General features: G+C 47.4%; 1 protein-coding gene and 1 long non-coding RNA gene across 2 annotated transcripts in view; both read left to right on the forward strand.

Moving 5' to 3' along the window:
• LOC148125984 (BPI fold-containing family B member 3-like) overlaps window positions 1-18094 on the forward strand; it is a 38373-nt gene extending 20279 nt beyond the window's left edge. Inside the window, exons 7-14 of the mRNA XM_087928688.1 lie at window positions 710-801; window positions 5024-5200; window positions 8018-8074; window positions 9676-9843; window positions 12545-12612; window positions 12786-12828; window positions 16408-16471; window positions 18024-18094. Coding sequence (XP_087784814.1) covers window positions 710-801; window positions 5024-5200; window positions 8018-8074; window positions 9676-9843; window positions 12545-12612; window positions 12786-12828; window positions 16408-16471; window positions 18024-18094 — 740 coding nt within the window. The remainder of the gene's footprint in view (window positions 1-709; window positions 802-5023; window positions 5201-8017; window positions 8075-9675; window positions 9844-12544; window positions 12613-12785; window positions 12829-16407; window positions 16472-18023) is intronic.
• The window catches only part of LOC148125983 (uncharacterized), a 352312-nt gene that overhangs the window by 65561 nt on the left and 262640 nt on the right, over window positions 1-24111 (forward strand). The gene's annotated exons all lie outside the window — the stretch shown is intronic.

A 24111-nucleotide genomic window follows, 5' to 3' on the forward strand; every position in this document is an offset into this window, starting at 1 on the left:
AGGAGGAGGAGGAGGAGGAGGAGGAGGAGGAGGAGGAGGAGGTCTGTGTTCTGACCTAGGCTTCCTTAGAAAGCATAAAACACAATCTTAGTTCCGTCAAAATCTCTTTTATTTCCACGGCTGTGAATTGCGTTCATTCCCAGCCTGTAAGGCTTCACAAACCGTCTTTCAGGAGAGTGTTCATAAACACCCACCTTATCGCACTTGGGATGTGGTCAGAGAACTAAGTGCCAGGTCCAGGGCAAGGCCAAACTCAATATAGAGTCAAGCAGAACTTTTCAAAAGCTTGAATCGACCAGATGAACTAGTTGCTTCCTGCAAAGGCTCACGTCCCGTCTGCTCCTCTTTTATGTCTTTATGGGAAGGGCCAATCATCTCCGAGGTGTGGCCTTACTCCTGAGTCAACCCTGCTTTCTCAATTGTTCTCATTTGCTAATTCTGTGTGTGTGTGCGCGCACGCAGGCACGCGCGCGCATGCGCATGTGTCTGTGTCTGTCTGTCTCTCTCTCTCTAACACACACACACACACACACTTAAAAAGTGTTGCATATTGCGCAGTTTGCTTTGCTATGTCTCTCCCTGATCAAAATTACTCAGCTCCCTTGCACAACAGTTTGCGAAGAATTTTCTGATTATTTGTCACACATATGTATCATATAGTCCAGTCCACATCTGGATTTTTAATGACACACCTGTGTTTACCCTGCAGTGTTTTATCACATGGGCGCCTCAGCCTCCATCCAGTACCAGCTGGCCAGCAAACCATTGATCACCTCGTCTTACTACGTCTTCAAAATGCGTGTAAGCAGCAGGCCAAGGAGGTGTTCTGACCAAGGCTTCCTGAAACCGTAATTAAGCGCACGCTTAGCCCAAACAACTCTCTTGTTATTTCAGTGCTGGGAATTATGTGCATTCCCAGCCTGTAAGGAGTCCCAAATAGTCCCTCGAGATAAGCACCCCCCTTTCTCTCCTTTGAATGGCTGCCAACAACTAAAGTGCCAAATTAACTGTAAAAAAAAAACAGCCGAAGTACAAAGTCCACACAGAGCTTCAAGGCTTAATCCAAACAGTACGAATGACTTTGCTTCCTGCAAAGGTTTCTCTATCTTTGCCTGTCCATTATACCTTAGGGGAGGGGCAATCACCTCCCAGCCTTACTCCCGAGTCGCCCCTTTTGTTTCATCTGCTCTTACCTTCTGGCAGCTCAGCACACACACACGCATTGGGAACAGGGTACCCTTCATCCTCTGCCTCGCTGCTGTCAGACTCCGGAGGCTCCAGAGGCAGCACCCCACTCCCAGATGATCCTGGCCCCATCTCTGCATTGGATGCAGGACCCTCCTCTGAGTCCCCTCCAGACTCCCGGACTGGTCCCCGTTCTTCCCCACTGTCCGATTCTGCTGCTGTCTGCACCGGCTGCCAGCGAACCACAACAGTACGGATGGACAATTCTAGCCAGCTTCCCCTAACCATGTGACCTGGGGATAGAGTGGACTACACCACCATCCTCTCCAGCCATGATTGTCAGTCTGGTGAGATGGCAGCTGACCAGAGGTGGGCTTCTACCAGGTTCACCCCAGTTTGGGTGAAACCGATAGCTAATTTTATCATTTTTAATTACCGGTTCAGTGAACCAGGAAATCCTATCCCTGGCTGGCCCTGCTCACCCTGCCCTGCCCTTCCCAGGAGTCCCCAGGTGGCCCATTTTGGATGCCAGGTAAGTACAAGGTCCGTGCAGAGACTCGGGGAGGGTGAAAAATGGGCCTCCCAGAGGCTCCCGAAGGCCGTAAATGGGCCCGTTTCTGGCCTCCGGGGGGGCGCTGGAGCCTAGGAAAGATTGTTTTCACCTCCAGGAGGCTCGTGGAAAGCCTCCGGAGCCCAGGGAGGGTGAAAAATGGGCCTCCCAGAGGCTCCTGAAGGCCAGAAATGGGCCTGTTTCTGGCCTCCGGAGGGCTGCTGGAGCCTAGGGAAGATTGTTTTTCCCCTCCAGGAGGCTCGTGGAAAGCCTCCGGAGCCCAGGGAGGGTGAAAAATGGGCCTCCCTAAAGTTCCAGAAGGCCAGAAATAGGCCACAATTGCCAGTCTGGTGACAGTTGTGCCTTAGGCCAGCTCAGTGAGACAGCACCCGATTCATGTGAAATTCTACCCTCTCCAATCTCTGGATCCCAAATCCTCTGAAATCTGTTTTGCAAATATCACCTGGCCGAGTGCCTCGAAAATGGCTTCAACTGAGGCGGTGTCACATCTCGGTTATTTGAGGACACAAAAATCTCCTCCCCTGTAAAAACCCTGACGGCCCTTCCCTCAAGCAGGCCTTCCAGATACTATTCCGAAGCTGTGGTCCAAAAGCACTGGAGACCCCATGGGGGGGGAATGGTTGGATTTTCTTAGCACCCCAAAAGAGATCCTCCTACTTCAATCTGGCACACTCTATAGGAAACGTGGGGGTGACAGTTGACCCCTCCATCATAATTTTAGCCTATTGAAGAGAAGGACCAGGGGAGACATGATAGCAGTCTTTCAATATTTGATGGTTTGCCTCAGAGTTTAATTTCGTTTACCTTACTTGATTGTCATTGCACCTCGTACAATGAAATCAAACACCATCTTCAGTGCACACCAGGACCAGGACCCTTAAAATAAACACAAACACACATCCTTCACACTCCACACTTTGATCAAAAAACCCCGACACCACACCCAATACTGCACTATATAGCAGAATTCAAAAGAGCTACTGCCCTGGGATAGAAGCTGTTTTTCAGCCTATTTATCCTTGCTTTTATTATTATCCTGTACCATCTGCTAGATGGTCATAGTTCAAATAAAGGGGGTTCCCAGGATGAGATGGATCTTTGAGGACGTTTTGAACTTTCTTAAGGCAGCAGGAGCTATAAAGCTCTTCCAAAGAGGGGAGAGGGCAACCCATGATCCTCTGGGCTGGAGTGCTTTCCTATCTGCCCCTGTGCAATTGGCAAACCCTACACAGGTGTGCAGTAAGTTAAGATACTCTCTATAGCGCAGCGGTAGAAGGTCACCAGCAGTTTTCCATTCAGTTGTTTTCTGAGAAGTCTCAGGTAGTCTAATCTCTGCCGGGCCCTTTTGACCAGGGCTGCAATGTGAGCCCCCCCAGGTCAGGTCCTCTTTTAGGGTAACCCCCAGAAACTTAAAACTGGCCACTTGCTCCCCTCGGTCTCCCTTGATAAGCCAGGGCTGGATGTCTGATCTGTTCCTTCTATAGTCCACTATAAGCTCCATTGGTGTTGAGGACCAAGTTATTGTCTCCACGCCACGAAAACAACTGGTCCACCTCATCTCGGTAGGCAGACTCATCCCCCCTCCCCCCAGAGATGAGTCCCACCACTGTTGTATCATCTGCAAAGTTAGCAATAGTATTACTAGCGTGAGCGGGAATGCAGTCGTGCCCATAAAGAGTATAGAGTAAGGGACTCAACATGCGACCCTGTGGTGTACCAGTGTTAAGAATAAGGATGGAAGAGGTATGATTACCTAATCTGACCCTCTGTGAGCGGCAAGTCAGGAAATCCATAATCCAAAGGCAGATTGACTTAGAAAGGCCAAGGTCCAGAAATTTAGATACTAGTCTATGTGAAGAGGGAGTCAACCTATTCTCCAAAGCAGGGGTCTCCAACCTTGGCAACTTTAAGCCTGGAGGACTTCAACTCCCAGAATGCCCCAGCCAGCCCCCAGAACCTGAGGGCAGGGCAAGAAGTAATGGATGGAAACTTTTCTGACAGTGAGAACAATAAATCATTGGAACTGGTTGCCTCCAAAAGTCGTGGGTTCTCCAACGCTGGATGCCTTCAAGAAAAGACTGGATTTTGCCCAGAATGGTATAATGTCTCCTTTTTGAGTCAGGGACTGGACTAGAAGACTTCCAAAGCCCCTTCCAAATCTGTTATTCTATTATCCCATTATCAAGGAGAGAATCAACCTAGAACTTAGGAGAAATGTCCTGATAATAAGAACAATTAACCAGGATAACGGTTTGCCTCCAGAATTTGTGGGTGATCCATCACTGGACGGTTTTTAAGAAGAGACTGGAGAGTCCGCTTGTCTGAATCGGAAGGGGGTTGAACTACAAGTCCTCCAAGACCCCTTCCAACTCTGTTATTCCTCCAGAAGTTGTGGGTGATCCATCACCGGAGGCCTTCAAGGAGAGACTGGACAACCGCCATTTATCTGGAAAGTTGCAGAGTCTCCTGTTTGAGCCAAGGGTTGGACTAGAAGACCTCTAAAGTCTCTTCCAGCCTTATGTTTCGATGGTGTGTCAACAGTACTAGTAGCAAGCTAGGTTTGCCATGACTTCAGGGGTGAGAGATTGTACCGGTTCGGACCGGTTCTATAGAACTGGTTGTTACGATTCTGCGCAGTTCAGAGAAACAGCAAATGGTGGCCCTGGCTGGCCTCTCCCCGCCCCAGTCAGTCCTTATCTGACTCATATGCAACATTGCGTGCCTGCCCGACATCCCTGACTGTGTTCTTCCTTGGCCAGTCACTCCTTAAGGTATTTCTTTGTTTTTCCCCTCCTGCCAACCAGCTGGTCCTATGATCAGCTGAGCGAGGATTCTCCTCACTTATTACTGCTTCACCCAGGAGGCTCCCCTGAGGCCCAGAAGGCCCCAAAACAGAGCGCATGCTCTGTTTTTCCCTTCTTGCACCCCAGAAAAGCCTTCTCGGAGCAAAATCGCCCCCCCTGGAGGCTTCCCTCAAGCCCAGAAGGCCCCAAAACAGAGCGCATGTTTTTTCCCCTTCTTGCACCCCAGGAAAGCTTTCCCGGAGCAAAATCGCCCCACCCCGGAGGCTTCCCTGAAGCGCAGAAGGCCCAAAAATGGGGTGTAGGGGCGCTGCCAAAAAAGAAGCCACACCCACCTGGTCACATGGCCATGCCCACCTAGCCATGCCCACCTAGACACACCCACAGAATTGGTTGTTACAAAATGTGAACCCCACCTTTGCATGAAAATCCCTTCAGCCATGTTTCTTCCCTCTTCTCTTTTCAGATGATTGTTCGGACCCAAAACCACTTCTTGACCGTTCCTTTCAGTCCGTCTCCCATCCCGCTCCCCTCCCTGAGGGACAACGCCATCACCCTGGGCCTCACTCAGGACAGCCTAAATGTGATTTTGGGAGTCCTCCTCCAGATCCCCAAACAAGAGTTGATCTGCACCAAGGAAGTGGTGAGTAGGGATTGCGAGTAGGGTGTAGGGAGGAAAATTGGTTTGGGGCTCCTGGCAACTCAACCGGAAGGACTCCAGGAGGCCACTTCTGGACCTCCTCCTTGGCACGCACGGCTTCAAACGTTCACCTGCACCTAGGTAAGCTGTGAGCAAGACCCAGTTGGGTTGTCCTGGGTGTGAAAGAGCCCACCTCAGCCCATCTGGCTGCACACAGCCAACGCAGGGGCCAAGAAAGCCAACGCAACCCCAGGCTGCATCAACAGAGGGATAAAATCAAGATCACGTGAAGTGTTTGCGCTGCTTTATGAGGCCTCTTTAGGGTTAGAGTTTGCCAAGATTTCAAAATCTTCCAATAACGAATAAGTCTACGATTGCAACTGATTGCAAACTGGCCGTGAAGGCCTGTAAAACCTACCATCCCAGCAGGTGAGAACTAGCAAGGTGTGTCGGCCTTGGGCATTGAGGGGCTGTCTAACAAAATGAAATCCAATGGTCAGAGAAATAAAAGTCGGCAGGAAAAACCAAATGCATAGGCATTGTCAGGGGTGGGATTCAAAAAACCCAGCAACCGGTTCTCTGCCCAGTTTCTGGGTGGGCGTGGCCATGGGGGGGCATGGCCTACTGGAACTTCTGGGAGGGCTGTTTTACATCTTCCCCAGAGTCTGGAGGCTTCCCTCAGGCCTCTGGGAGGGAGAAAATGGCCTCCCCCGGGCTCCAGAGGCGCTCCGGAAACAGGAAACGGTCCCATTTCCGGACTTCCAGAACTTCCGGGAGGGCCGTTTTTCATCTTCCCCAGAGTCTGGAGGCTTCCTCAGGCCTCTGGGAGGGTGAAAATGGCCTCCCTGGAATCCAGAGGCCCTCCGGAAACTGGAAACAGGCCCATTTCTGGACTTCCAGAACTTCTGGGAGGGCTGTTTTTCATCTTCCCCAGAGTCTGGAGGCTTCCCTCAGGCCTCTGGGAGGGTGAAAATGGCCTCCCTGGGATCCAGAGGCCCTCCGGAAGCTGGGAACAGGCCCATTTCCGGACTTCCAGAACTTCCGGGAGGGCTGTTTTACATCTTCCCCAGAGTCTGGAGGCTTCCTCAGGCCTCTGGGAGGCGAAACGCCTCCCACAGGCTCCAGAGGCCCTCCGGAAGCTGGAAACAGGCCCATTTCCGGACTTCCAGAACTTCCGGGAGGGCTGTTTTTCATCTTCCCCAGAGTCTGGAGGCTTCTCTCAGGCCTCTGGGAGGGCGAAACGGCCTCCCTGGGATCCAGAGGCCCTCCAGAAACTGGAAACAGGCCCATTTCTGGACTTCCAGAACTTCCGGGAGGGCTGTTTTACATCTTCCTCAGAGTCTGGAGGCTTCCCTCAGGCCTCTGGGAGGGTGAAAACGGCCTCCCACAGGCTCCAGAGGCCCTCCGGAAGCTGGAAACAGGCCCATTTCCGGACTTCCAGAACTTCCGGGAGGGCTGTTTTTCATCTTCCCCAGAGTCTGGAGGCTTCCCTCAGGCCTCTGGGAGGGTGCAAATAGCCTCCCTGGGATCCAGAGGCCCTCGGGAAGCTGGGAACAGGCCCATTTCCAGGAGGGCAGTTTTTCCCCCTCCCAGAGCCTCCACGCAGACCCTGCATCCCAAACAGGCCGTGTGTAGACTCCTGGGAGGGGTGTGGTGGGGTGGGTGGGCCAGCCGGTCAGTTCAACTACCGGGTTTGGCAAACCAGATATAAATTTAACATCCGGTTCTGCCGAACCAGCTCGAACCGGCTGAATCCCACGCCCAGGTATTGTACATAGTACATGGTACCTGACTCAATAGTAGTAACTGTGAGAAGGATCTCGGAGTCTTGGTGGACAACCAGCTACCTAGGAGCCAGCAGTGTGCAGCAGCAATAGCCAAAAAAGCCAACACAATCCTCAGCTGCATTAACAGAAGAATACAATCAAGATCAAGTGAGGTACTAATACCACTCTGTAAAGCCTTAGTAAGGCCACACCTGGAATACTGAATCCAGTTTTGGTCACCACGCTATAAAAAAGGATATTGAAACTCTTAAAAGAGTGTAGAGAGAAGCAACAAAGATGATTAAGGGATTGGAGGATGAAACACACAAAGAACGGTTGCAGGAACTGGGCCTGGCTAGTCTAGGGAAGAGAAGGACCAGGGGAGACAGGAGAGCAGCCTTCCAATATTTGAGGGACTGCCCCAAAGAAGAGGAGGGGTCCATCTATTCTTCAAAGCACCTTCAGGCAGGACAAGAAAGAACAGGTGAAAACTAATGAAGGAGAGAAGCAACCTAGAAATCAGGAGAAATACTTTGATAGTGAGAATAATTAATCAGTGGTACAATTGCCTTCAGAAGTTGTGGGTCCTCCATCACTGGAGGCGTTTAAGAAGGGACTGGACAACCATTTGTCCAGAATAATGTTACATCTCCTACTTGAACGGGGGGTTGGACTAGAAGACCTCAAAGGCTCCTTCCAATTCTCGTTATTCTGTATTTTATCTCCTACCTCTGTGTTTGGTTTTTGCTTTGCAAGTGAAAAGCTTTGCTTGTTTCCCTAATAATTTTCATGGTCTTATTCTCAGGCCATTCCTCTCCCTTTCCAGATTTTTTTTTAAAAAGTTGTGTTCATCTGGAATTAACCATCCCACCCAACTTTGGGTGTCGCCCCTAAATATAAAGTATATTTTCTCTGGTCTTATCTGAGAGATTAAGCTGACAGAGGAAGATCTAATGGCAAAAGCAAGTCCATAGTTTTATTTGTTCTGCTTTGTTTGTTTGTTTAAAAAATGTAGATTGCCTCTTTCAAATACAATGACACTTTGTCCCAACAGTTTTCTGGTGCTGCTGAACTGGTATCTGTTATTACAAATCTTTTTTCACATCGAAAGGTAAGTGAGATTTCAGACCAGCCGAGTGCATCCATGAACACCAAGTAGCAGTCGAAAGACACAGGGAAAACTCCTGAATCTCACAACACATGGGTAGACTCAACCATAGTTTCAATTGCACCATCCTAAACCAAGCCAAATTCAAAAACATTGGGGAATTTCTAGAAGCCTGGCGCTTAGACAGATCAACCATCAACAGACACATAGAGGTAAACAATGTTTACACGCCATTCAAATAAGACAATAAAATCTAAGAAGGAATCAAAAGACCAGAACACATCATTTCCATAAACCAACACCCAGATAAGCAGGGATTAACACCAGACAAACAGCCAAGTAGAAAACAATAACTTAATCAAGGAATTAACAAAGGGTAAACCACACACACACACACACACACACACACACACACACACAGCTGGCAGAGCAAGCTACTGTATATAAACAGGAAGCAAACCCCACACTCACTAGCATTGATGTTGTTACTTAGTTGGGTAATGAAATATCCGCAAGCGAATGACCTACCTCAGAGAGAACAATCAATTAGTGAAACAGCTTGCCTGCAGAAGTTGTGGTGCGCCAACACTAGAGATTTTTGAAGAAGAGATTGGACACCCAATCTGGAATTATGCAGGGCTTCCTGCTTGAGTAAGGGGTTAGACTAGAAGACCTTCAAGATCCCTTCCAACTCTGTTATTCTGTTCTCTGGCCTTGCTGGCTGAGAATGGTGGCAGATGAAGACCCACCCATCCAGAAGACCTCCTTTGGTTAAGGGTGGCACTAGGAAGAGTTGCCAGCAATCGTCATTCTTAGAAATGACTTCTTGCAAGAGCAAAGGGGACTTCTTGTTTCATTCCATCCAGAACATCACATTTGTCTACTAGTCATTGGAAGTTGAGCAACATGCGTCATCATCATCATCTATTTTTTTATTTGATTTGTCAATTGTTTACAAGATAATAAGTATAAGTGTATACATAGTTTTGAATACATGAAATGGGTACATATAAGAAAAATAAAAAAAACAATAGGACAGGGACGGTAGGCACGTTGGTGCACTTATGCAGGCCCCCTAGAGACCGCTTAGGAAAGGGGTGAGGTCAAGAGTAGACAGTCTAAGGTTAAAGTTTTGGGGGTTTGGGGAAGAAACCACAGAGTCGGGTAGAGTATTCCAGACATTGATCACTCTGTTATTGCTGAAGTCGTATTTCCTGAAATCGAGCTTGGTGCGATTAACCTTGAGTTTGTATCTATTGTTTGCTCTTGTGTTGTTGTGGTTGAAGCTGAAGTATTCATTGACAGGTAGGACATTGCAATGTATGATTTTATATTCCATACTTAGATCGGACCGAAGGCGGCGTAGTTCTAGGTTCTCTAGGTCTAGAATTTCACGTCTGGTGGCATAAGGTCTTCTACAACGAGTAGAGGAGTGGAGAACTCTTCTCGTGAAATCATCATCATTATTGTGGCTCCTCGATGTGGGAATCCACTCTGGGTCCTGGGATTCCCTCTAGGAAGAACCACCACTTTCCAGCTAAGGCCAGTGGGAGACCTCACCACCGTCTGACCTCACCACCTTCTTATGTCTCTTTTTTCTACAGTGTCCGAAGTGCTCTGTCAACTCTCCCCTGAAAATGGTCCTCACTTTAATTGGAACGAAGAAGATCACCATACAGCCCAACTTGATCATGCTCCATCTTTCGGTCCAGATCTCCATCTTGGGCACGAGTCATTCCGGAGCCTCCTATGGCCTCTTTGTTCTGAAAGCTGTAAGTATAGGAGCATGGGGTCTCTGCCTAATGAAATGAAAATCAATGTAGAGAAAAGTCAAGTCCTACACTTGGGCAAGAAAAACCCAAAGGACACATCTAGACTGGGGTGAAACCAGGCTCAATAGCAGGAACTGGGAAGGGGATCTCGGAGTCTGAGTGGACAACCACCTAAATAGGAGCCGGCTGTGTACAGCAGCAGCCAAAAAAGCCAATGCAATCCTAAGTTGCATTAACGGAGGGATACAATCGAGATCAAGGGAGGTCCTAATACCACTCTGTAAAGCCTTAGTAAGGCCACACCTAGAGTCCTGCTTCCACTTTTTCACCACAGTATAAAAAAGAGGTTGAGACTCTAGAACAGGCTTGTCCAACCCGCGGCCCAGGGGCTGCATGCGGCCCAAGTCGCCTCGTAATGCGGCCCAGTGCCCACCCCAACCTTCGTGCCAGAGCCAGCGAGGAGGAGGAGGAGAGGCAGGGGCGGGGCGGGGCGGGGCGAGGCGAGCGCCAGGCCAAGCAGCAACAGAAAAGGCGGGCGCCGTCAGAGCGCCACCTCCTGCTTTTGCTGCCGCCGCCACCGCCACCACTTCTGCCCCCGCCGCCGCTTCTGTCCCTGCTGCGACTTTTGCCCCCACCATCATCGCCGCTTCTGCCCCCGCCACCGCTTCTGCCCCCGCTGCTGCTTCTGCCCCCGCTGCCACTTCTGCTGCCGCTGCCCCCGCCACCACTGCTTCTTCCCCCACCACCGCCACCGCTTTTGTCCCCGCCGCCACTGCTGCTTCTGCCTTCCAGTCCTGCCTCATCCAGTCGGGCCATTTGCAGGAGGAGAGGTAGGCGCAAGGCGGTCGAGCTTCCCCGCAAAATTTGGCTGGAAAATAAACCATGATAAAAAACCATGATAACAAAACCGTGATAAAAATAAATAATTTTTAATAAATAATAAATAATAAAAACATCTCACTAACTTCATTTCCAAATAAATTTAATATGTTAACTATGTTTTCTATGGTTTTTTGGATGGTCAGGTATCGTTACTGTTATTTTATTTTATGTGCGGCCCAAACCAAATTTTCATCTTCTAATGTGGCCCAGGGAAGGTGAAAGGTTGGACACTCCTGCTCTAGAAAGAGTGCAGAGAAGAGGAGACCAGGATGATTAGGAGACTGGAGGTTCAAACATATGAAGAATGGTTGCAGGAACTGGGTATGGCTAATGAAAAGAAGGACTAGGCGTGAGATTTTTATTTATTTATTGAATTTATATTGCTGCCTATTCGGCCATGTGACTTGTGGCAGCTTACAGAATGTAAAAAAATATTTAAAACCCCCCAAAAAAACCAAACAATAAAAACTAAAAAAAAGAATCAAATAAATTAATATAGCACAATAGAATAAAATCTGAAAAAAAATAAATCAATAATCACACCCCAAGTCCCACTGCCTGCCCCAACGACAGCAGATCACACCAACCATTTGATGGGCTCCATGGCACTCTGGCCTGCTGGCAAAACCAGGTCTTCAGAGCTGTCACAGAGAAGAGGAAGGGGTCAAGCTATTTTCCAAAGCCCCCGAAGGCAGGACAAGAAGCAACCGACGGAAACTCATCAACGAGAGAATCAACCTAGAACTAAGGAGAAATTTCCTGACAGTGAAGACAATTCACCAGTGGAACAACTGGCCTCTAGAGGTTGTAAATGCTCCCACACTGGAAGGTTTTAAAAAGAGGTTGGATAACTGTCTGAAGTGATGTAGGGTTTCCTGCCTAAGCAGGGGGTTGGACTAGAAGACCTCCAGGGTCCCTTCCAACTCTGTCCTTGTGTTACAGTTGTAGTGTACCTAGTGAATCCTAAGCAATAGCTGGGAAGTGAGACTGGAAGAAGGTTCTGTCGGAGTAGTGATTTAAAAGCTGATGCAAGGATGAGAATGAGTCAGCAAGGTTTTGGGCTGTTATCCCTTTAAGAGCCTGTATAATAAGAAGAGGCCTAGTGAGGGTGTATCTCTCTCACTCACTCACTGTGTATTCTTCCCTGCTGTAATTTGCTGCTTGTTTGACCTCTGCCTGTAGTATGTGTAAATATAGTATATATTCTTTTGTAGATAAAACCACCATTTATTACAAATCTGCTGCCATTGCTCCTGGGTTGTCTAATGGAGTAAAGCCGTGTCCACTCTGACAAGTTCTTGGTCTCCAACTCAAGTTACTGAGCTTCCCAAATGCCTCCATTGAAGTCTGGCTAGTGTAGAAGGCCATATATGCGGGATTAATGGTCTAATTAGGGACGTGGTGGCTCATCGGCTAAGACGCTGAGCTTGTCAGTCAGAAAGGTTGGCAGTTTGGTGGTTCAAGTCCCTCGCGCCGCAGAACGGAGCGAGCTCCCGTTCCTTGTCCCGGCAGCTTCTGCCAACCTAACCGTTCGAAAGCGTGTAAAAAAAATGCAAGTAGAAAAATAGGGACCCCTTTGGTGGGAAGGGAACAGCGCTCCATGCGCTTTCAAAGGCATGGAGTCATGCCAGCCACGTGACCATGGAGACGTCTTCGGACAGCGCCGTCTCTTCAGCTTTGTAGCAGAGATGAGTAGCGCGGGCCAGAGATGGAAAAGTTAGCACACATGCGCGAGGGTAATTTTTACCTTTACCTAATGGTTTAATGCAACCCCAGAGCTCTGCTTATGTTCTCCTGTTCTCCATTGGTCTGATTGCAGAACCTGGTACTGGGTCTCCATGCGACGGTTCACGACCAAAAGCTGAAGTTCTACTCCTCCATGACCAGGTAGCCAACTTTTCTTTCCACACATCCCTTCCACAACCTGTGTCCTTACACCTCAGAGGAGCAGCTTCCCAAGTAACGCTCACCTCTGAATTCTCACACCAGCCCCATCCATGAGCCGAGGGTCACGGCAATTCTTCTGACTCGACTCTTTTGTCCGATCTCTCTTTCCACAGTTTGGACCTCGCCCTGGTTTCTTCAGAATATGGACCGTTGGAAGTAAGTTCTTCTTTGCTTGGTAAATTATAGATGTTACGGTCATGTTTGCTCATTCCCCAAAACCTCCCACAACTCCTGTTTTATTTTATTTTATTTTATTTATTTATTTGATTTGTCAATCGCTTACAAGATAATAGGAATAAGTATAAACATGAGTAAGAATACAGGAAATAGGTACGAATAAGTGGGGACAATAAGACGGGGCAGTAGCCACAATGGTGCACTTATGCAGGCCCCTTACAGACCTCTTAGGAATGGGTATTCTCTCCCTTCCTTTCTCTCCTCCCTCCATTCTTTTCTCTCCTTCCTTCCTTCCTTCTCCTTCCCTGTTCTCCTTCCTTCCGCCTTCCTTCCTTCCTTCCTCCCACTCCCTCCCTTCTTGTCTCTCCCTCCTTCCTTCCCCCTTCCCTGTTCTCCTTCCTTCCCCCTTCCTTCCTTTTTTCATCTTTCTTATATTTGTTATTTTATTTTATTTGTCAATCGCTTACACGATCATAGGTATAAGTATAAACATGAGTTAGAATACAGAAAACAGGTACAGATAAATGGAGACAATAGGACAGGGACGGTAGGCACGATGGTGCGCTTATGCACGCCCCTTACAGACCTCTTAGGAATGGGTATTCTCTCCCTTCCTTTCTCTCCTCCCTCCATTCTTTTCTCTCCTTCCTTCCTTCCTTCCTTCCATCTTTTCCTTCCTTCCTTCCTTTCCTTCCATCCATCTTTTCCTTCCTTCCTTTCCTTCCACCCATCTTTTCCTTCCTTCCTTCCTTCCTTTTCCCTGTTCTCCTTCCTTCCCCCTTCCTTCTTTCCCTCCTTTTATTTATTTATTTATTTCATTTGTCAATCCCTTACAAGATAATAGGTATAAGTATAAACATGAGTAAGAATACAGGAAATAGGTACGAATAAATGGGGTCAATAGGACAGGGACGGTAGGCACGATGGTGCACTTATGCAGGCCCCTTACAGACCTCTTAGGAATGGGTATTCTCTCCTTTCCTCCCTCCATTCTTCTCTCTCCTTCTTCCTTCCTTTTATTTTTTATTTTATTTATTTATTTGATCTGTCAATCTCTTACAGGATAATATGTATAAGTATAAACATGAGTAAGAATACAGGAAATAGGTACGAATAAGTGGGGAACAATAGGACAGGGACGGGAGGCACGATGGTGCACTTATGCATGCCCCTTACAGAGCTCTTAGGAATGGGTATTCTCTCCCTTCCTTTCTCTCCTCCCTCCATTCTTTTCTCTCCTTCCTTGCTTCCTTGCTTCCTTCCTTCCTTCCTTCCTTCCCTCAATCCATCTTTTCCTTCCTTTTCTTCCATCCATCTTTTCCTTCCTTCCTTCCTTCCTTCCTTCCTTCCTTCCTTCCTTCCTTCCTTCCCTCCTTCCTTCCATCCATCTTTTCCTTCCTTCCTTCCTTCCTTCCTTCCTTCCTTTTCCCTGTTCTCCTTCCTTCCCCCTTCCTTCTTTCCCTCCTTTTATTTATTTATTTATTTCATTTGTCAATTGCTTCCAAGATAATAGGTATAAGTATAAACATGAGTAAGAATACAGGAAATAGGTACAAATAAGTGGGGACAATAGGACAGGGATGGTAGGCCCGATGGTGCACTTATGCAGGCCCCTTACAGGCCTCTTAGGAATGGGGTGAGGTCAATAGTGGACAGTTTAAGGTTAAAGGAATGGGGGGTTAGAGGATGTAACACCAGGTAGGGCATTGCAGGCATTGACCACTCTGTTGCTGAAGTCGTAGTTTCTGCAATTGAGTTTGGAGTGGTTTACACTGAGTTTGTATCTGTTGTGTGCTCCTGTATTGTTGCGGTTGAAGCTGAAGTAGTCATTGACGGGTAGGACATTGTAGCAGATAGTTTTGTGTACTACGCTTGTCCAACCGAAGGCAGCATAGTTCAAGGTTGTCCAAGCCCAAAATTTGAGGTGATATAGGGCAGCGGTCACCAAATGGTGGGCTGCAGCCCACTGGTAGGCTGTGAGAAAATTTTGGTGGGCCGCAGAGAAATGTCATCCCCAGAGCACCCCCCCAAAGCAATTAATCCAGACTGCGCAGACACACAAGGCTACACTGCCCAGATGGCCCACGGAAACCCTTCCTGCCCACTCACTCCTTACCCGGTAAACTTGCCTGCTAAATTGCTATTTTTCCTTTTTCCAACCATCAGCTGTTCTGCTGTGCCGGGAGATTTAGATTAACTAGGAAGCAGAAAGTGGTTGGATTTCTTGCTTTCTAGATCTTCTTTAGTTCTTCGGCTCTGCTTTTAAGTGTCCAGCTGAACCTCCCTTAGGACTGAAGGTTTGCTTGCAAGCAAATTCAATGCAGACTCACGGCAAGCAAATTTGAGAGACTGAGCTAGCTGATGGCAGATAGATAGATCACTGAATGATTCTGTGAGCAACTCAATTTGCCCCCTTTGCCTGATTTTGGGTAAAAGTTGCTTTTTTTATTAAAAAAAAATTCAATATTTACATACATGGTGTGTTGTGAGTTAATTTTGTGAGTTTGCTTGCAAGCAAATTTTATGCGACAGACTGAGCTAGCCGATGGCAGATAGATAAATTTCTGAGTGAATCTGTGATTCTGTGAGCAACTCAATCTGCCTGCCTGCTTTGCCTGCTTTGGGGTAAAAGTTGCTCTTTTTTAAAAAGAAAAAATTCAATATTTACGTAAATATTTATAATATTTACATACAAGCCATGCCCAGCCAGTCACATGATCACCAAGCCACACCCACAAATCAGGCCACGCCCACAGAACCAGTTAGTGGTCCCTGGGATCTAAAATTATGAGTTTGGTGGTCCCTGAGGTCCAAAAGGTTGGCGACCCCTGATATAGGGCATTCTGTGGTGAGCAGAGGAGTGGAGTCCTCTTCTTGTGAAATACTTCTGGACTCACTCAATTGCATTAATGTCCGATACACAGTGAGGATTCCAGAAAGATGAGCTGTATTCAAATATTGGTCTAGCAAAGGTTTTGTCTGCTCTAGTTAGAAATTCTATACTTCTGGAGGAGAAGCTTCGTAAGGTTAGATTTACAACTCTTAATGCCTTTTTGGCAATGCTGTTGCAGTGAGCTCTGGCACTTAGGTCATTAAATAAGAGAACTCCAAGGTCCTTGACAGAGTGAGGATCATCAACGAGGTCATATCCACCTAGTTTGTATTTGGTGTTCTGATTTATTTTTTTTAACAATGTGTAGGACAGAGCATTTGTTGGTCGAAATTTGGAGTTGCCAAGTTGTTGATGTCGGTTGACCTGTTGCTGGTTGACCCCAAAATTAGTTGGCCCCCAACTTTGTGCCAGCTTTTCACACAAAGCACTGAAGATCTGGATGTGCTCCAGCTCAGGGAAATTGGACAATTAGATAGCCGATGAAAAGAAATATTCTTGTATTGTTGAGTATTTATTTATTATTCAATATGCGCATGCAAAACATAGTCACCAAACCAGTAGTAACACCCGTTGAATCCCACCCCTGGCTTACACCATTTCTGATGGGTTATGAGCTGGTCACTTTCTACAGCAGGACACTCTTCTTCTTTTTTTTTTCCTTTCAGGTCTCTGGTCTTGTGAAGTGGATCAGGTTGCTCCTGAAGGAATCCTACTTGCCTCTTATCAATGGTACGTTTTTCTTGCCCTTCCTACTTCCTACTTGCCCCCAGAAGTTGGAGGCTTTTAAGAACTGGTTGGGCAGCCCTTTGTCTGGGACGGTTTAGTGCAGTGATGGCGAACCTTTTCGGCGCCGAGTGTCCAAACCAGAACGCCCGTGCATGCGTGTGCATGTGTGTGTGCCAGAGTACCTAAAATCTGAAGACCAGCTGGCCGGTGCCTGCATGTCTGGTTTTTTTTGGACATTTGGGGCCATTTTCAGGTCATTTTGGGGGCCACTTTCAGGCTCTTTGGGGGCCTTTTTCGGGCCTTTTTCAGGCCATTTTTCAGACAGTTTTGGGGCCATTTTCAGGCCATTTGGGGGTCATTTTTCAGGCCATTTTCTGGTGCTCTGGCACCCACAAATACCAGCTGGCTGGTGCACATGTGTGCACCCAAAAACAGAAGAGCAGCTGGCGATGGCACGCATGCCCACAGAGAGGGCTCTGGCGTTCGTGCCGTAAATTCGCCGTCGTGGGTTTAGTGTCTCCTGTCTATGAAGATTCTCCATCATCCAGGTCATGGTTTGTCCAAAAGGCACTTTTTCAAGAGGCAACGGAACTTCCTGGTTTTCCTTTGAAAATGTTTCACTTCTCATCCAAGAAGCTTCTTCAGCTCTCCTGAACGGTGTCTTCCTGTTTGAGCCGACGGTTGGCCAGAAAACCTTCAAGTTCCCTTCCAACCCTATTATTCTACAAGTTGGCTATTCTGCAAATAGCAACTCTTGTTCTTACCTTGAAAGCTTCTTGTGTCCAGATGAGGGGTGACATGATAGCAGCGTTTCGATATCTGAGGGGCTGCCACGAAGAAAGAGTCCAGCTATTCTCCAAAGCACCTGAGGGCAGGACAAGAAGCAATGGGTGGAAACTAACCAAGGAGACAAGCAACCTTAGAACTAAGGGGGAATTTCCTGTCAATTAGAACAAATTCATCAGTGGAACAACTTGCCTCCAGAAGTTGTAAATGCTTCAACACTGGAGGTTTTTAAGAAGAGATTGGACAACCATTTGTCTGAAGTGGAATAGAATTTCCTGCCTAAGCAGGGGGTTGGACTAGAAGACCTCCAAGGTCTCTTCCAAGTTTGTTATTCTTTTAACAGTAAGCTAGTTTCAGTCCCTTATAGGAAGGAAACATGATAACATCAAGACTAGTTAACAGGTAGAGAAGCTAACATCCCCACAGTGCTGGTAGTGTCAGGCACAGGCAACCAAATCACTCATGAAAGGGCCAAGTCAACTACCATATTTCCCCCAAAATAAGACCAGGTTTTATATTATTTTTTTGTTCCAAAGGGCTTGTTTTCAGGTGATGTCTTATCTTCAGGAAATACAGTGCTAAACGCATCCGTCTGGCTGACAATTTTAACCGGGGCTTATTTTGGGGGGTAGGACTTATATGATGAGCATCCTGTAAAATCATGCTAGGGCTTATTTTATGGTTAGGTCTTATTTTGGAGGAAAACCCAGGTGACTTATTGAGGTCAACCTATATTCCAAGAACCTCCCGAGATTTCTCGCCTGCCCAGATAAGGTTTCGTGGAACTTACGGAGAGTCAGGTTGATGCCACTTGTGGCTGTGCAAGGATTCAAGGTGTGATGACCCAAAGGGGCGTGGCACAAAGGCAACGTAGTCAGATAATCAATAAGAGTCCCTTTATTAGCTCCAACTTTGCCCTCAATGTCCTGGTTACCTTCTAGGCTGGAGAAAAACTCTCCCAGGAACAGCCTTTGGCTGCAGAAAATCAAGCCCAAAACATGGTCAACAAAATCTGTAACTATAAGTCCAATCAAGGCAAGAGGAGGTAATTAGTCCAGCAGGGCAGGAGCAAGAATGCCAGATGTGAAGGCACAGCAATAACTCAATACGGTTGGGAAGATGCCAGGAATGCAGATAAGCAAAGTCAACACAAGATAAACTCATGTTTGCTCCCAGCAGCTACCGCATTCAGCATGCATTTCTTTTAAACTCTCATCCCTGGGTGTGGCTAATGAAGGGAATCAGGGCCCTTTCCTCCCCTGTAAGCCATGCAACTCAAGTTGCTCCCTTCTCCGTTCCTCCCTGCGTGCCCTAGGATGAAGAGGGGGTAGGCTGGGTGTTCCTCTGAACTCCCTCTCCCTTGTTCTACTTCTCCCCTGCTCTGCCCAGCCAGACTTTGCCCTTCCCCAGTTTCCTCCACAGCCGACGGAGCTACACACCTACTTCCTGTCAGCGGTTCATCTTCCTCCTCAGGTTCAGACTCTCACAGGGGCATGACACAAGGCTAGTTCCCCGTTTCACCCCTACTCCAAACCTTGCTGGGAGCTTCCCAAGAGGGGAGCGCTGAAGGTTTTAGGTCAACATAAAGACAGTTCACACCTCTTATTCCTTTTGCCATTTCAGAGGGCCTGAACATCGGCGTCCCGTTGCCTTCTCTGATACATGTTAGGATGCATTATCCTGTGATTGAGATTATACAGGTAAGACCACCACGGAAAATGTCTCCTTCCCACATACTCATTCTGGTTGGCCTTAAAGGAAAATATGGGTAGCTCACGGTTGAAAGGGGGGGGGAGTCTTTGGTGCTCTCCGAGCTTGGTGGTCTTCTTGCAAATGTTTAATTACCCAACTAGGTAACCTCATCATGGAAAGGGTGCAGAGAGGAGCAACGAAGGAGCATGAAGAGACTGGGGGCTAAAACTTATAAAGAACAGTTGCAGGAATTGAGTGCGTCTAGTTTAATGAAAAGAAGGGCTAGGAGGGACAGGATAGCAGTCTTCCAAGATTTGAGAGGTTCCTACGAAGATGAGGGGAGGGGTCAAACTTTTTTCCAAACACCAGAAGGCAAGGCGGAAACGTTGGATGGAAACTCCTCGAGGAGAGAAGCAACCCAGAGCTGAGAAGAAATTTCCAGATAGCTAGAACAATGGATCAGTGGAACAACTTGGCTACGGGAGTTTTGAATGCTCCAACACAGGAAGATTTTAAGAAGAGATTGGACAGCGATTTGCCTGAAATAATATAAGGTTTCCTGCCTGAGCAGGGGGTTGGACTAGAAGACCTCCAAGGTCCTTTCCAACTCTGTTATTGTATGTTCATCAGTGCTAGAAGGGAGAGGGATTTGTACTGATGATACCCTTAGTTTGAGTAATGAAACACCTGGAAGAAAACAAACTGAGAGCACCAAGGACCTCGTAGTATTCCTCTTCCTCCTCCTCCTCTTCTTCTTCTTCTTCCTCCTCCTCCTCCTCCTCCTCCTCCTCTCCTCTTCTTCTTCTTCTTCTTCTTCTTCTTCTTCTTCTTCTTCTTCTTCCTCCTCCTCCTCCTCCTCCTCCTCCTCCTCCTCCTCCTCCTCTCTGCAACCCTCTCCCTCCTAGCACTGATGCTGTTACCTGTCCTGAAATCTCTGCAAGAAAACAAAGGAAGTATCAAAGACCCTTTGTTCTCCACCTTCTCTTTCTCCTCCTCCTCTTCCTCCTCCTTCTCCACCACTCTGCATATCCCACTCCCTTCTAGCACTGATGTTGTTACCAAGTTGGGTCCTGAAACATCAATGTAAGGGTTCCGACAGATGCCCTAGTTAAATCATGAGCCTCAGGCCTAGCTTCAAAAGAAAATCCAGCTATTTCTTAGGAGCTCCAGGTTGGCACGGACCAAGTGAAGGCCAACTCTGACCTCATTTCATTCATGCTTTGGCTCTGACCCTGTTTCCCCCTCCCCCCCAAGATGCGTCATCAATCACATTCCCCAACAGAGCAATTTCATGTGTTGTAAAGCAGCAGGGGTGGGATTCGAATTTTGTAACAACTGGTTCTGCGGGTACGGCTAGGTGGGCATGGCCATGTGACTGGATGGGCATAGCTTCCTTTTTTGGCAGCAAACACCCCCCCCCCCATTTTGGGGGACTTCTGGCCCTCAGGGAAACCTCCTGGGGGGTGTTTGTGCTCCCAGAAGGCTTTCCTGGGGCCCAGGAGGGCAAAAACTGAAGGGGGTGGTGTGTGCTGTGCCCCCCCCTCCATTTTTTGCCTTCCTGGGCCTCAGGGAAGCTTCCCGGGTGAAGTAGCAAGTAAGCGAGGGGAATCCCGGCCCAGCTGATCATAGGAACAGCTGATTGTCAGGAGGGGAAAAAAAGAGAAATACTTTAAGGAGTGACTGGGCAGGGGAGAACACAGTCAGTGATGTTGGACTTGCACACAAGCGATAAGGACTGACTGGCAGGGGAAGGGCCAGCCAAGGGCACAATTTGCCGTTTCTCCAAACTGTGCAGAATTATAACAACCGGGTCTATCGAACCAGCCCGAACCGGTAGAATCCCACCCCCTGCCCTGCAGCCACTGCGGGTTTCCGTGGGAATGACCTTGATAATTGCTGGCTGGAATATGCTTTGTTTTGACTGAAATGCAAGTTCCTCTATGCAGCTGTGAGGCTCGATTTCCCCATTCCCCCTGGCCTATAGCAACTCGAGAGCATGAAGGGATGCTTCACAGAATGTCTAATTCTTTAAGAAAATAACCAAGCTCATAGACCACCAAAGAACAACAACAACAACTCCTCCTCCTCCTCCTCCTCCTCCTCCTCCTCCCTCCTCCTCCTCCTCCTCCACTCTCTTCTACCACTGATGCCATTGCCTTGGTGGGTTCTAAAATGTCTGCAAGAACACAACCAAGCTCAAAGAGTACCAAAGCCCTCCTTCTCCTTCTCCTTCTCCTCCTTCTCCTTCTCCTCCTCCTTCTCCTTCTCCTTCTCCTCCTTCTCCTTCTCCTCCTCCTCCTCCTTCTTCTTCTTCATCTTCTTCTCTTCCTTCTTCTCCTTCTCCTCCTTCTCCTCCTCCTTCTTCTCCTTCTCCTCCTTCTCCTTCTCCTCCTTCTCCTTCTCCTCCTTCTCCTTCTCCTCCTTCTCCTCATCCTACTCCTTCTCCTCCTTCTCCTCCTCCTCCTCCTTCTCCTTCTTCTTCTCCTTCTCCTTCTCCTCCTTCTCCTTCTCCTTCTCCTCCTTGTCCTCCTCCTTTCCTCCTCCTTCTTCTTCTTCCTCTTCCTCCTCCTCCTCCTCCTCCTCCTCCTTCTCCTCCTCCTCCTCCTCCTCTTTCTCCTTCTCCTCCTCCTCCTCTCTTCAACCTCCACTCCCTTCTACCACCGATGCCATTGCATTGTTGAGTCCTAAAACATCTGCAAGGAAACAACCAAGCTCAGAGACCCCCCACACACACACACACACCCCAAAGACCTCGACTCAAACTGATGGCTTTCTGAGACCCTCCACGCTAACATTTTTTGTGACTTCTGATGTTTGCACAGGGCATGATCGTGTTCTGCGTGTGAAGCAACGGCCAACTTCGTAGGCCAGGGATGCTCAGCCTCACCCAACAAGAGGGACATCGTGGCAAGACTGGAGTGGGGAAAAAAAACCCTGCTAAACCTGTCCTATCTTTTATTTCCCTCACCCGATTTCATACTTTTTAATGCGGGCAAGTTAGGCATCCTGTTTTACCTGGGCTAGTCACCTTGCATCTTCAGACAGGTGGGGGGGGGGTTATCTGTGGGGCCAGAAGAAAAAAAAACCCCAACCTGTAGCTAGTTAATCCTTCCAGCCTTCCTTTCTTTCCTTTTCTTTTTTCTTTTTCAACTAGAAAAGTGGCGTCTCGAAGAAATGAAAATTAAAAAAAAAAGAAAAAGTAAATCGAAACTATAGATAAGACTGCAAGAGGCTGTTTCCCTCATTTTCCACCTCTTTAGCAGTTGGGCAGAGTTGGAAGGGACCTCGGAGGTCATCTAGTCCAACCCCTCCCCTCCCCCTCCCATGGATGACCCTCCTCTCAATTTAATACCGGCGGTCTTTGACTTGCGGCGGTTCATTTAGTGACCGTTCAAAGTGACAATGGCACTGGGGGGCGGGGGAAACGGGGGGGGATGACTTATGACCGATTTTCCTCACGTAACGACCATTGTGGGGTCACGTGATCAAAAATTCAGAACGGCGTGGCAACCGGCTCATATTTATGACGGTTGTTGTGTCTCGAGGAAATCACACGATCTTCTTTTTTGGGAGTCCTTCTGGTGAGGAAAATCCACAGGGGAACCCAGATAGGCTGAACAACCATGTGACTCGTTGAACAACTGCAAGTGATTCACTTAACGACGGTGGCAAGGCTGCAGGATGTAAAATGGGGCCAAAATTCACGTCAACGTTGTCTCACTTCGCCACGGGAAAAGTTGGGCTCGATGTTGTGGTTGTAAGTCGAAGAGTTTTACCTGTGCTGTGGTTAGATTTCAGCAGGCAGGGAGGCCTACTACCTATGTTTGCAGAGATATGGCCAAACAGCCCCCCTAAAAATGAAAAATTATCCCAAGAAACACGTTATGGAGTAAGTGCAGATTAAATGGAGGGGTGATTTTGGTTGGACTGCAGCGTTTCTCTTCCTCCTTAGATAAATGTCCTCCCATGGAAACCCCCCAAACAGACTTCTGGCTGGAGAGGTCTTTCCCTTAAATGCTACCTTTCTCTGTGCGGGGAAGAGGGAATCTCATTGTAGTCAGAAGGGAAACAGACAGTCCCCCAATCCTGTTGATTGTAGAAATTGCTTCGCAAAACAAAAACCAAAGACGGCCCAGTAACTCGGAGACCCTACATCAAACAGGGTCTTTTGGGGAAAGGGTGGTTGAGCCAGTGTTTCTGTTCCACAATAAACTTATTTGCTTTGGGGATTGTTGAAGTTGAAGTCTGTGTTTCCCAGGACCTCTTGAATTTCCCACAATACTTTCCGCTGTTGGTTTTGAAAAAGTTGGTTTAGCACTTTGGGCTCTCGGTCTCAACCACCCCAAAGACTTCGGAGGGGATTACTTAATGGATAAAAAACAATTGTCCAGAGAACAGCAAATAGCACTAATGAGGTTACCCAGAGAATAGAATAGAATAGAATAGAATAGAATAGAATAGAATGGAATGGAATGGAATGGAATGGAATGGAATGGAACGGAACGGAACGGAACAGAACAGAATAGAATAGAATAGAATGGAGTGGAATAGAATGGATTCCGGAATGGAATAGGGAATGGAATGATATAAGGAATAGAGTAGAGTAGAGTAGAGTAGAGTAGAGTAGAGTAGAATAGAATAGAATAGAATAGAATAGAATAGAATAGAATAGAATAGAATAGAATAGAATAGAATAGAGAATGGAATGGAATGGAATGGAATAGAATAGAATGTAGAATATAGAGAATAGAATAGAATGGAATGGAATAGAATGGATTCCAGAATGGAATAGGGAATGGAATGATATAAGGAATAGAGTAGAGTAGAGTAGAGTAGAGTAGAGTAGAGTAGAGTAGAGTAGAATAGAATAGAATAGAATAGAATAGAATAGAATAGAATAGAATAGAATAGAATAGAATAGAATAGAACAGAACAGAACAGAACAGAACAGAATAGAATAGAATAGAATAGAATAGAATAGAGAATGGAATGGAATGGAATGGAATGGAACGGAACGGAACGGAATGGAATAGAATAGAATGTAGAATATAGAGAATAGAATAGAATGGAGTGGAATAGAATGGATTCCAGAATGGAATAGGGAATGGAATGATATAAGGAATAGAGTAGAGTAGAGTAGAGTAGAGTAGAGTAGAGTAGAGTAG

Source organism: Pseudonaja textilis, chromosome 3, assembly GCF_049901715.1.
Source record: "Pseudonaja textilis isolate UNSWEBS1 chromosome 3, rPseTex1.2, whole genome shotgun sequence".
Lineage (NCBI taxonomy): Eukaryota > Metazoa > Chordata > Lepidosauria > Squamata > Elapidae > Pseudonaja > Pseudonaja textilis.